Genomic DNA, 13,550 nt, shown 5'->3' on the forward strand with positions numbered 1-13,550 from the left:
CCCTTGGCTGGTCTGTGCTGCTTTCATGATTATCTGGCTTTTAGCTTATTTTACTGCTTTGCTTTGATGCTTTTAAGTATTCTGCTCCTTTTGCTAACTGCCATGGGAACAGGATACAAGAGTAGCATAAAAACCGTATTTTATTTTTTAAAAAAAACAACTGAGAAATGGGCTAGCAGTAGAGAGAAAATCCTTCTTTTCTTCAGGGAAGGGAGAAGTCTTGTCGAGGTTCTACCTGGAACGGCAACACACACCTGTTATCCAAAAGAGTTGAGAGCAGCATTCCAGCCTTTTGATGTAATCCAGAAGACGCTTTGGAACAGTCCACACCCTGTCCCTGTCCCAAGCTCAATAGTCTGACTATGAGCTACTCTGTTCTTCCGAATGCTTAGCTCCCACTGGAGCACCACTGATCTCATGGGGTAACTGCCCCACCTACCCCCAGAGGCAGCTGAACAAATTGTGCTGCAGCTCATTTTAAAATCCTTTGAGAATATGTGCGTGGCAAGGTTCTGACTGATGGAAACAGCACGTGAGCTTTGCGAGCAAGGAGGTTGCAATATGGCATTATCTAAAAGCGTGTGGCCTAGTGGTTAGAGCATTGGACTAGGGAGACCAGGGTTTGAATCTCCACTCATCCACAAGGTCCCTGGGTGTCTCTCCACTTAACCAGCCCCGCAGGGTTGCTGTGAGGATAACATGGAGAAGGAGGGGAACCCTGTGTCACCCTGAGCTCCTTGGAGGAGAGATGGGATATTCGTATGATAATAAGCTGCCTCTAAGCTATTTGTTTTATAAATAAATCATTTTAATGCATTTTTCTTAAAATGGAACATTCCCTACAAACCAGAAACAACTCTGGACATTTTAAAAATATTTTTATGGTCAGGCCATGCCCCACTACTCCAATATTCTGGGTTTCAAAATGCATTGTAGCCTCATAAAGTTGGGTGGGGAAAGAGTCTCTGTCCTCAAGTAGAATCAATTAAGTTACCCAGCTACCGAGATCAATAAGTGTTAGCGTACAGTGCCCTAAATGGCTTGGAACTCCAGTCCTGAAAGGAGTAACTCCCCAGCCAACTTAGGCCCTACAATGGACAGAAGAGGACCTCTGGCCGCTGCCCACTTAGTATTGACCCATGGCAGGGCCTTCTCGGTGGTGGTTCCCCATTTGTGGAACGGCCTCCCTGGAGCAGCAAATCTGTCTCCCTTGGTATTGGCCTTCAGGAGAAATTTAAGGACATTCCTGTTTACGCAGATCTTTGATTATCAGCGATTGCAGTATCTATCCACTACTGCAATTGGTTTTAGATGTTTCTAAAATAGTTTTTAAAATGCTTTAAATATGTGAGCAGCTTTATGTTTATAATGTGTTGTATTACTATTCTGAGATTGAGTTCCTTTGGGAGGAAGGGTGGCATACAAGTTGAGTAATAAAGTAGTGATGTTTGTCCCCCTCCCAAACATATGCAGACAGAACATAGTTCATAGAACACGCTTTTATCATCTCCTCGGGCTAGGGAAAAAATATCCCCTCCCCTTTAACATATTCCCTGCCCCTGCTGCTTCTCAACTCTAAATTATCTTTTCCCCAGGCTGCTTTTTCACTTTAAAAAATTGTGTTGGGGTTTCACAGCTGCATTCATTTGCAGGTAATGTGTAATTAGCCCCTTCTAAATAAATATACTTAAGGTCAGGGGCACGTGCTAAGGATTTCAATAAGAATGTTTTAAGTATACACTGACAATTCTCCCAGTTGAAACTGAGAGCAGCTAACAGTGCCAAAAGATTGGAACTTTTGTGCTCATTATACCACAGATGTTAATTTTGTAAATTACTTTTCAGGGAAACAAAACAGCTTTACTAGTCTCACATCAATTAGCCTAATAAAGGCCTTGAGCAGGAAGCTGGGCTGCTATCCCTTCTGCTTCAAAGGTGATTTGGCATATGAAAGGTGTGTCTCCCTAACCCAATCCCATGGCTTGCTATAGGAGGCGACATTGTATGCTCAGCAAGAAAAGTGTGCTTGTGGTAGGGAGAGATGACTGCTGTATGTAAACTGTGCCTTAGAATGCCATTTAGTATAGCTTTCAGCTGGTTCCTACACTTGTGGACTAAACACCATGGAGAGAAGTTCAAGCAAGTCAGAAGGCCTGATCCTGCAGGCTTGTTTCATATTACAGTACTTTCCAACCAAGGTTATTATTGCATTCACCTGTGAGCCAGGTGTTGACCAGTTGTGTGGTCTACATGTCAAGATCCCAGGCTGCATATTGAAAAAGCTGAACCGCAAGACTCTTGTTTGTGAAAGCCTCCAAATCTTGTTCTTCTATACAGTGATACCTCGGGTTAAGTACTTAATTCGTTCTGGAGGTCCTTTCTTAACCTGAAACTGTTCTTAACCTGAAGCACCACTTTAGCTAATGGGGCCACCTGCTGCTGCCGCGCCACCAGAGCACAATTTCTGTTCTCATCCTGAAGCAAAGTTCGTAACCCGAGGTACTATTTCTGGGTTAGCAGAGTCTGTAACCTAAAGCATCTGTAACCTGAAGCGTATGTAACCCAAGGTACCACTGTAATATAGAGTCCCTTCTTTCCAACTACCTTTGCTTATAAAGGAGCGAAATTTGCCGTGTGTGTTCTCCCCCAGAGATTTGGATTAGAGGTGCAAAATATTTCCTAAAATGGTGACTTGAGGGGAAAACCTGTACTGTCGAGAAACTACAGGACTTCTGCAGTAGGTGGAGGTGTGAAGAAGAAGAAGAAGAGTTTGGATTTGATATCCCGCCTTTCACTCCCCTTCAGGAGTCTCAAAGCGGCTAACATTCTCCTTTCCCTTCCTCCCCCACAACAAACACTCTGTGAGGTGAGTGGGGCTGAGAGACTTCAAGGAAGTGTGACTAGCCCAAGGTCACCCAGCAGCTGCATGTGGAGGAGCGGAGACACGAACCCAGATCCCCAGATTACGAGACTACCACTCTTAACCACTACACCACACTGGCTCTCAGTCCCTTTAGCATGCTATGTCCCATTAAAACAAAGTGGGGTGATTTGTGAGCCTCCAGGTACTGCTGGACTCCAACTCCCATCAGCCCAGCCAGCTTGGCCAATGAGACAGGGATTATGGGGTTGTAGTCAGATAACATCCGGAGGGGGACAGGTCCTGCAGTAAATGAATGAGTTAAGCATGTTTACATCTTTTGGAGCAGACCTCCTGGGTTTCATGTATCCCTTCCCCAGTTGGCATTCTGGATTGTCCTGCTTTGTGAAGGAAACCCCCCAGGTCCTTTGCAAGCAGTGCTACATAAAGGGAGAAGCTGCTGAAGCAGCTAAGCATGCTGGGTATGTGCTGCCTCTTCCATCAATCCATCACCTGGTCCTTGCAGGGTTGGTCCAGTGAGCTCAGGGTTCTGCTTTGGGCTGAGGAAGGGCAAGCAAGTATCTACATGTTGTCAGGCGCAACAGGGATGCTTCCTCTTGCGCTGAAAGGCAGCATAAGCATTTTAAATACCGTAAATCAAAATAATGCTTTGTGAGCATTTCCAAACTCCTTTATTAGGTCATGTCACTGACACACACCATATATTTAAAGTGCATGGTTTCCCCTCCCCAAGGCTCCTGGGAGCTGTAGAGCTACGATTCCCACCAACACCCTTCACAAATTACAATTCCCAGGATTATATCAGGCTAGAAGGCAAAGCCAGGAGGAAGGGAAGGAAACAAGTGAATGTGGGTTGCAGGAAACGGTGTTAGGGACATAAATGTGGAGAGTAGTTGTTTTTTGTAAAGATATTTTATTGCATTTTATAATGTATACAAAAACCAGAAGAACTGATGACAACTAACGAAAAAAAATCATCAGCACATAGAATATGTACATTTACTTCTGCAGCTTAAGTAACAAAGTCCAATTCATGAAAGAAAAAACTGTTTTCACAGTTAAAAAACAACAACACCCAGAGAATACATTTAGTATTTGACTGTCGTGAAGTTCAGATTTGGCAGGCTTGTGTCCATGTCTGTCTTCAAAATGAAGGTTGTCCTGCCTATGTGACAAAGGAATGAATGCCAAATGATACAAAAAATGTCTGGGTTTGTGGAAATCTCAAATTATAGCGTACTTTCCCCTATGATAGTTTTATTCCACTGCGAGTGGTGAAAGCGGAGACAAATCTTTAAAAGATCTGTTAACGCGCGCTCTCTTTCAAAGGGAAACAAGGACTCACATTTCTTCCCTCGGTGTATTTCCGGCCCACCATCGTTTTGCTTCTCCCGTGTATAAAGGTAACGTCTGAAATGGGGCCGGGGGGGCGGGGCAGCACCGACCGACGGGAAGAGAAACGATGTGCTTTTCCCCCTCCTCCCCCATCTAACCACCTGTCCCCAATTCAGACGTTACCGTTACACTGCCCTCCCACTTTGCGGCGTCGCAGCAGGGCCGTCGTTCAACGTGGGAACGGGCTGGATGGGAGCTCAAAGCCGGGGAAACGCCGAGAGAACCTTCCCGGCTCCCTCCTTTCCAGAATAGAATCCTGATGACACGGATGATCCAGGCACGCCTTTCCCCGCTGAGCCGCGCCTCCGCCCATCGGTTCCCACGTGAGCCTCGAGGCTAGGCGAGCACTAGGCCCCGCCCCTTTTCCCGTGGCCCCGCCCACCCGGGCGCTTCGCGGGGCTTCCCGCTCCGTCCCGAAGGCTCTTCTGCGTTCCAGCGGCTTCCAGGGGGCGGAGCCGGCCGGGTATAAAAGGCGCGGCGGCGGGCCGGGCTCGGCGTGCGCTCCCCTGGCCGCGCTCTGTGTTCTGTGCGTCTCCGGCTGCTCGCCCGCCTGCCTTCGCCTCTCCGCGTCATGGACATCGCCATCCACCACCCCTGGATGCGGCGGCCCATGGGCTTCCCTTCGGCCTTCCCATCGCTCTTCCCGCCGCGTCTTTTCGACCAGAGGTTCGGCGAAGGGCTCTTCGAGAGCGACCTGTTCCCGGCCACGCTCAGCCCCTATTACATGCGCACGCCCAGCCTGCAGATGCCTGCGATGCCGCAGATGCCTGCGATGCCGGACACGGGGCTTTCGGAGGTAGGTGCGCCTTGCGTTAAGTTGTGGACGCGTCTGGGGCTTTTGTGCGGAATTGCACCAGAAAAGAAAAGAAAGATGACGGGAAAAGTTAGCTTTCAAATCCCTCCCCCCATGTATGTCGTGATGCCTCTGGCCATGTGAAGAGTGCTTTTTTGGCCGAGCAACAGCGCAGCAGGTCCCCCGCCTAACTGGAGGCTGCTGAGGGGGGTTGCTTAGTTTTAAAAGGGAACAGAAATGCCCGAAGATGGGTAGCGCTCGGTGTCTGGACCTGCGTCGTGGGAATGGGTGTGCCTGCGTGTCGGGAATTTCTGACGCTTTCTGCGGGGAAACGGTCCGCGGACTCGAAAGTAGCAGTGGTGCTGTTGCCAATTGGTGAAGGTGCGCGCTTGAAAGAGGAAAGGGTGCCAAGGGGCTGGCGGGCTGTGCTTACCTATTATGGTAACATTCTTCAGCCTCCCCAGCTGGCCCTATGGGGGAGCAGGGTGGGGAGACAATGCCAGCTGGGTTGTCTTGCCCTGCGGGGAAGGGGCTGGCATGCAGGGCTCAACCCGCCCTCTGGGCTCTTGCTATACAGAAGACGCACTGTCTTGCTGGCTCTCTGCCCACAGCTGCCTGGAGTTACTTACCAGCATGGGGGCATAAGAGGTGGCCTTGTCCCAGATCAGATTATTTGTCTGCCGAGCCCAGCACCACCTGCTCTGACCGGCAGTGGCTCTCCAGGGTCCCCAGGGAGATCATTTCCCCACGTTGCTGCCAGATAGCTGATCCCGAACTGGAGGAGTTGGGAACTGAACCTTGGACCTCCTCCATCACCCCAGATAGTTGCTGCCTATATTAGAGATGCTTCCTCGCTCAGTCGGACATTGGCTGTTGTTCTTGCTGTCCACACTGGCAGGGAATCCAAAGAATTCCCCCCACCCCCAAGTCCCTTCTGCTTGTTGTTAGAATGGGAGGTGCCAGGGGGTTGAACCGGGGTCCTTTTCTGCATGCAAAGGAGCTGTAGTCATCGGCTCCATAAATAATAATGACTAAATAATATGTAATCGGACCTGGGAAACGAGGGGTTCTTTTAAGGACTGTGGCATTAAGACCCAACTGTTAGAATTCATCCTTGGGGAGATTTCAGCGCAGCCTTGTGCTACTGCTGCCGCTGCTGCCGCCGCCACTTAACTCCCCATGCATGACTGGCATACTTGGGCTTTTTTTGTCTTGCGCCTGCTTTTTCCAATGTGCTTCATCACACCCCTTGGCAGGGAGATTGCTCCTGTGTTCTTGGCGCACTGGCTCTAAATATACAGCGGTCCTACCTAGAAGACCCTGAGGAATAGCTCAGTCGGTAGTGCCTGAAACTCTTCAGTCTTGGGTTCGAGTCCCAGATTGGGCGAAAGATTCTTGCATTGCAGGGGGTTGGACTGGATAACCCTCGTGGCTCCCTCCAACTCTACAATTCTATGATATTCTTAGCTAGCTACAAAAGGGTGTAAAATACAGAGCACTCTCACCCACCCTTCTTTAGGTGGAAAGAAGATTCCACCTAAACATTAGGAAGAACTTCCTGACAGTAAGAGCTGTTCGACAGTGGAATTTGCTGCCAAGGAGTGTGGTGGAGTCTCCTTCTTTGGAGGTCTTTAAGCAGAGGCTTGACAACCATATGTCAGGAGTGCTCTGATGGTGTTTCCTGCTTGGCAGGGGGTTGGACTCGATGGCCCTTGTGGTCCCTTCCAACTCTATGATTCTATGATATCGTAAAGGGTTGTGTTTAGCCTGGAGGGGTTGTTGCTGTGTTGGTTTCTGTAACTCCTACCCTGTGCTCATAAAGTGGCTTCATGGTGGCTCTAACTTATTATTTAACAATTAAAATGGCTAATTTCTTTCCTAAACACTGTGCATATTTTAAGATAATATCAGAGGCAGGGAACTTTTGTCAGCCCAATGACACACTTCCCTTCTGGACAACCTTTTTTGTTGGCAGGCGAGGCCAGAGCCGAGAATGAGCAGAGAATGTGAATTCTGCCTTATGCAGTCAGCTAGTCTCTGCACACCCTGGCATACCTGTTTGGTCCTCCATCCAGACAAACGAGAAGCCTTAGCAGAATTCAATGACGTATTTCACCCAGGCACAAACCCTCAAAGAGGGTGTGGTCTTGGAAGAAGGGTGTGATCTAGGGAGAGTCTCGGGGCCAGATACAGACCTGGAGGGCAGCATTTGGCCCCTGGGCCTGGGCATCCGATCCCTGGATTAAGACAGTTGCTTCTCACAGTCTGGTAAGGCATGATATAAAAGGAAGAAGGAATGGTGAGGGAAGAGGAAAGCAAGCGCTGCGCCTTCACATGTATAGTGAGGTGGCTGTCCGAACCCTTTGACTGCGTATGTTACTAGAGCACTTACTTTCTTCCCCACGCTTTTGATGGACTGCGGTGGGGTTTGCTATTAGTTGTGCTTCTGTTTTGGGGATGTCCCCCCCTCCCCGGTAGACGTGTTTTTATTATAATGTACAGTGGTACCTCGGGTTACAGATGCTTCAGGTTACAGACTCCGCTAACCCAGAAATAGTACCTTGAGTTAAGAACTTTGCTTCAGGATGAGAACAGAAATCGCACGGTGGCGGCAGCGGGAGGCCCCATTAGCTAAAGTGGTACCTCAGGTTAAGAACAGTTTCAGGTTAAGAACAGACCGAGGTACCACTGTACTTGTTTATTGTGCTCTCAGTATCTATTTTTTGGGAGACTTTGTTCAGCGGGCAACTAACAAGTTCAATGAGTTATAATCATCCTTGCTAAATATGCCCAGTGGTGTTAGTGCCTACCCTGTGGCTTGTTGAAGAAAGCAGTAAAAGGGTGTTGACTTGTCCACAACAGCACCCCTGGGTGCAGTGGCAGCTGGCCCGCAGAAGATGCTGTCTGTTGAATCCAGTTTTTACTTTGTTTTCCCCCTTCCACCCCAGGTGAAGATGGACAAAGACAAGTTCTCTGTGTTGTTGGATGTGAAGCATTTTTCACCTGAAGAGATGAGCGTGAAGGTGATTGGGGACTACATCGAAGTTCATGCCAAGCATGAGGAACGGCCGGTATGTGGCTTCGTGGGTTCTTTGTGGGGTGGCCCTGAACTCAAAGATCCCTGTGGTGGTTGTAGGCCAAAGTTCTTCAATCTTTTGTCGTTCAGCAAAATCTGGGGAACTGCCATGCTTGAGCTGCCATCAGCTGAGCTGCCTGGGAATGATGGGGGTTGTGGTTCAGCAACCTCCAAGGACCCAGGGTTGAAGAACACTGGCATTTGCAAAAGCAGGAAGTTAAATCTGCCTTCCTAAGTCAACCCCGGAAGCAAATCCTATTGAATTCTGGAGTCCTCTTAGTCTGTACGCAGAGATTTGGAAACCTCAGTAGCTGGAACTGCCTGGAAAAACATCTGCTGCTGCACCACCAGTGTCCAGAGCAGAATCTGTGGCCCTCCAGAGGTTGTTGTAATCGCAGCTTGCATTGGTCCCAATCAACAGGGAATTATGGCCAGGGGTGCAGGGAATTATAGTTCAGCAACATCTGGAGGGGCCGCAGATCCAGCCCTACCCACAAGCCGTGCCTGAAATGTGCGAAAACTACATGCATCAGTAAAGGGGAGCTTTTAATGTTTAATAGACTATTGTATTTTAATATTCTGTTGGAAGCCGCCCAGAGTGGCTGGGGAAGCCCAGCCAGATGGGCGGGGTATAAATAATAAATTATTATTGTTATTATTGTTGTTATTATTATTATTATTATAAATAAGGCATGTGTTGCCGCCTGAACTTCCTATTTGAGTTGCCTTGGGCAGGCAAGATAAAGCAACTAACCAATTTAATAAATAAAATAATTAAGAAGTAACTTTGTAACTCCCTGTCTATTGATATGAAGCAGGTGCCTTCACTGCACACGCTTTCAGTGCCTGCTAAAAACATTCCTGTTGAAACAAGCTTACCTGGATACTTAGAAAGCTGAGGCGATTTCAGTGTTTTAGTATTTTATCTCTAGAAGTAGGGTTCTAAAATTTTACATGGGGTTGCTGGTTTATCTTTCCATAAACTGCTTTGACCTTTTTTCCTTTTAAACAATCAAACAGCGTATAAATTTTGTGAAATAAATGCATAAATTTCCTGGCGGGAGTGCTGGTTTCTGGACCCCCTTTAGTCACTTGCCTGTTTTTGTGTCTCTGCTCTTTGTAGGATGAGCACGGCTACATTTCCCGGGAGTTCCACCGCCGCTACATGATCCCCAAGGGGGTTGATCCAGCAGCCATCACCTCAGCCCTGTCTCCCGACGGGGTGCTATCCATCACGGCACCAACTACCCAGGCTCTTCCCGGAGTGGAGCGCAGCATCCCTATCAGCCGCCAGGAAAAGCCTGCCGTCACCGGAAAGTAATAGGGTAGCAGCCTAGCTTGGCTTTTTGCGCTCCGTTTTTACCAGAAGCCAGCAAGCATCTCAGGCCTGCTCTCCCCTCGCTAGTAGCTGCAAGGGCTGCTCACTCTTCACAGAAGTGACATTCTCCTCTGCCCGCTCCCTGCTGAGGTTCTGGCAGCAGAGACTATATATTGCCTCTAGGGTGGTGATCCTTTAGTGCAATTTCCTTACACTCCAGTAGGACCTTCCTGGAGTAGAGATTGTGCCCTTTCTTCTTCTGGCTAGGAGTACCCTTCTGTTGCAGGCTTACTCTGTGCACCACTGTTTATGCCAGACTCCTTGCTTTGTATAAATACAGATGCCACTTGGGTACATGTACTTGCTTAAAAAACAGATGTTACATTGATACTTGCTAATAAACGTGATGTTTCGGCCTTCTGAGTGTGTGATTGCATCTGGACGTGGGAGGGCAATGAACCTTAAGGCGGCACCAGCCAGGAAGGTGGGTGGTAGCAAGTTTCCATATCACTGACTATTGCATTGACCGCTGTATTCCAGATTAGAGCATAAGAGCATGGCAGGATCAGGCCTATCCAGCAGCATATTCCTTCAAGTGGACATATCGGAAGTGAAGGAGCAAGACATGGGCATAAGCGCCCTCTCCCTAGCAAATCCATAAAACACTCGAAAAAGGATACTTATTTTGCAGAAGCCATGCTGATTCTTCTCTAGCAAAGCTTGTTCTTCTATTTTCTTGGTGCTTTCCACCAGTTTTCCCAGGACAGATGTCAGGCTAACTGGTCTGCAACAGCCCAAATCTCAATATATTTCCCAAATAATCTTACTCTAGCCATTTTCCACTCTTCGGGTACAAAGAGACAAGCTGCATGTTCTTGTTAGAGCTGCAGTTTTGCATTTGATTTCTCTTAAGAATGCTCTGAGGGCTGTCATCTGGACCCGATGACTTCTTTTGAATTGGTTGAGGATGCCTAGATCATCATTGCATTACAGCAATATTTGCAGTAGAACCTGGCAAGAGGGTTTGGTTGTTAAACCCCTGGGAATTGTAGCTCTGTGAGGGGAGTAGGAGTCTCCTAACAACTCTTGGCACCCTTAGCAAACTGCCCTTCCTAGAATTCTTTGGGAGAAGCTATGATGATTCAAAGTGCAAAGCGCAAATGGGACCTAACAAAGACCCATTAATTTGAGTGGGTTGTGGGTGGAGCTGTGGGTTAAACCACAGAGCCTAGGACTTGCCGATCAGAAGCTCGGAGGTTCGAATCCCTGCGACAGGGTGAGCTCCAGTTGCTCGGTCCCAGCTCCTGCCAACCTAGCAGTTCGAAAGCACGTCAAAGTGCAAGTAGGTAAATAGGTACCACTCTGGTGGGAAGGTAAACTGTGTTTCCGTGCGCTGCTCTGGTTCACCAGAAGCGGCTTAGTCATGCTGGCCACATGACCCAGAAGCTAGCTGTGGACAAATACCAGCTCCCTCGGCCAGTAAAGCGAGATGAGCGCTGCAACCCCAGAGTAGTCTGCAACTGGACCTAATTGTCAGGGGTCCCTTTACCCTTTACCTTTACTCTCAGCAGAGCTTATCTCACACTCTGGCTTTTGTAGCACCATGAAGCTGTGTTTTGTGCAGCTGCAGCCATGTGAACCTGAAGCTTAACAGACTACTTTAATTACTCCTCAATGCCCAGAACAAAGGTCTATTGCCTCCGTCCTAATTGCCATTCAAGCTTTTGATTTTGAAACTGTAATTACAAAACAGCTTTGCATTCAGTGTTTAAGACACGTGAATCCTTCCACATTTCCAGATGTCTCCGCATGTATAGGCAAGTAGCAAATGTGCTTAAAATGTACCGTGTCTTAACATCTGTGGGCACTGTAGTCGCGGCAGAGACACGCAATACGCATTCCACAAACGACAGAAACTTGGCGGGCTGCCTAATCCATTGCACCGATGGATTAAATATATTTCTTTTTGCAGAGGAGTCTTGTGGGGTTAGGCTTTTGCAGCAAAACAGTCATGTCAGTTGGCATGTCTTAACAAATATAGCGGAAGTTTTTTGCGGGCTACAGTTCCAACTTTATTGGGTGCATCTGACATTCTGCTGAGGGGCGGCTCCCTGGTTCTGTCTGGATGGCTATCACAGGTACTGGGTATGACAGGAGTTTGGTGTGATTCAGCAGGGATCTCCTAGGTATGGACTTATTTCAGCCATGGAAATAAGTGTTGGAAACATGCCCTGGGAAGGCTACCAACTTCCCAAGTCTTCAGAGCGTCTCTCCGGTGGTTCTCCCTGGCTGTAAATCACCCTCAGTCCAGAGAGACCGGTGATAAGTGACCCTTCTCTTCTGAGAAGAGCACACTAGTCTTCTGGTACAGTGGTACCTCAAGTTAAGTACTTAATTTGTTCTTAACCTGAAACTGTTCTTAACCTGAAGCACCACTTTAGCTAATGGGGCCTCCTGCTGCCGCCGCGCCACCGGAGCACGATTTCTGTTCTCATCCTGAAGCAAAGTTCTTAACGTGAGGTACTATTTCTGGGTTAGCAGAGTCTGTAACTTGAAGTGTATGTAACCTGAAGCGCATGTAACCCGAGGTACCACTGTATTTCATGGCAGAAGAAAGATTTGTAGTTCTAAAACTACTTTATTTACAGTCTATGCTCAAAGACTCCATCAGCACATCTGTGCTCTTTGAACATCAGTACAGAAAACTGCAACACATACAGAAATGAAACTAACTTCCAACAGTACAGGAAGAGATAATACAGACTTTCTTTCTCACGCTCTCTCAGACACTCACATGATGTCCACAAAACATAGTACAATAGTACCACTCGCTGGAGCAGCTCAATAAATAAAAATCCTAACAATAAGTTCCCCAGAGTTAACCAGGTTGCAAAATTTTACTACTCTCTTTGCTCTTGCAGATGAGGGACAGAATCTGCTTCAATGGCTGCCTGCTACATTTCTGTGCCCTGGTACTGAGGAGTGGGCTTTCTTGTCAGTCCACTCACTTTCTCTAGTAAGCATGGAGGAGAAAGTGTTCCACCTCTTTGGCCTGCCTGCCTCTAACTCCTTGCCTTCCTGTGGCGAGTAGTCTAGTATTTAAACAGCCTAGCACAGCACCCTTAGACTTGTTGTCGTTGTTTAGTCGTGTCCGACTCTTTGTGACCCCATGGACCAGAGCACGCCAGGCACTCCTGTCTTCCACTGCCTCCCACAGTTTGGTCAAACTCATGCTGGTAGCTTCAAGAACACTCTCCAACCATCTCGTCCTCCGTCGTCCCCTTCTCCTTGTGCCCTCCATCTTTCCCAACATCAGGGTCTTTTCCAGGGAGTCTTCTCTTCTCATGAGGTGGCCAAAGTATTGGAGCCTCAGCTTCAGGATCTGTCCTTCCAGCATCAATTCTTTGGCGATCAGCCTTCTTTATGGTCCAGCTCTCACTTCCATACATCACTACTGGACCCTTAGACTAACATCTGTTAATTTGCTTAGTTTGTACTGACTTCGCCATGATGGTCAAGAAGACAGGGCCTTGAAGCTCTAATCTCTGCAGGTGGAGAGAATCTCTTCCTTAGCCCAAGGGCCACATTAACCTTCCGGGGGCCATATTGTCATTCTTTTTAGAGGGACTTTACATGCAGGCTGCCTACAGCCTCCCAGATAAAGCTCTACAGCTTTGTCCCAGGTTTCTGTGTTAATGCTGCAAAGGGTGGTATTATTTTTTTTAACACTGCTAAACTAGATGGTAATCTTTATTGATGGAAGAGGAAGTGTTGTAGATTTTCCCAAGCAATTTGAGGAGGAAACACAAGACTTCCTGCACTTCCCACAACCAAGATATAATCGGTTGGTTCAGCCAGGCTAGCTCTCTGTACATAAGCCAGTAAGTGAGCAAATCTAGATGCAAAGGTGGGCAGAAAAGTGAAAATAAAATTTAACTTTGTATAGAAGGCTAGCTTCTACATCTACACTCATGCTCTCTTGTCCGCATGGCCCTCCCAAGTTTTTTCCAGGGACAATTCCTGGATTTACAGAAACCGTCCCGGTTTCTGATTTGATCCCAGAATGTCCCACTTTCCTTGGGACGTC

The 13,550-nt window shown here is 47.8% G+C and overlaps 1 protein-coding gene across 1 annotated transcript; it reads left to right on the forward strand.

Moving 5' to 3' along the window:
- Positions 1-4,441: 4,441 nt before the first annotated feature.
- On the forward strand, positions 4,442-9,879 carry HSPB6 (heat shock protein family B (small) member 6). Its single transcript, XM_083456266.1, has 3 exons — positions 4,442-5,072; positions 8,018-8,140; positions 9,269-9,879. The coding sequence occupies exons 1-3, from the start codon at positions 4,848-4,850 to the stop codon at positions 9,464-9,466; spliced, it is 546 nt and encodes a 181-aa protein (XP_083312392.1). The 5' UTR covers positions 4,442-4,847; the 3' UTR covers positions 9,467-9,879.
- The last annotated feature ends 3,671 nt before the right edge of the window (positions 9,880-13,550 follow it).

This window comes from Podarcis tiliguerta (assembly GCF_965153285.1).
Source record: "Podarcis tiliguerta genome assembly, chromosome: 8".
Taxonomy (NCBI): domain Eukaryota; kingdom Metazoa; phylum Chordata; class Lepidosauria; order Squamata; family Lacertidae; genus Podarcis; species Podarcis tiliguerta.

Coding starts and splice junctions, on each gene's coding strand:
- HSPB6 (XM_083456266.1), top strand. CDS start 4,848: ATGGACATCGCCATCCACCACCCCTGGATGCGGCGGCCCATGGGCTTC. Junction 5,073..8,017: donor CGGACACGGGGCTTTCGGAG/GTAGGTGCGCCT, acceptor CTTCCACCCCAG/GTGAAGATGGACAAAGACAA. Junction 8,141..9,268: donor CCAAGCATGAGGAACGGCCG/GTATGTGGCTTC, acceptor TGCTCTTTGTAG/GATGAGCACGGCTACATTTC.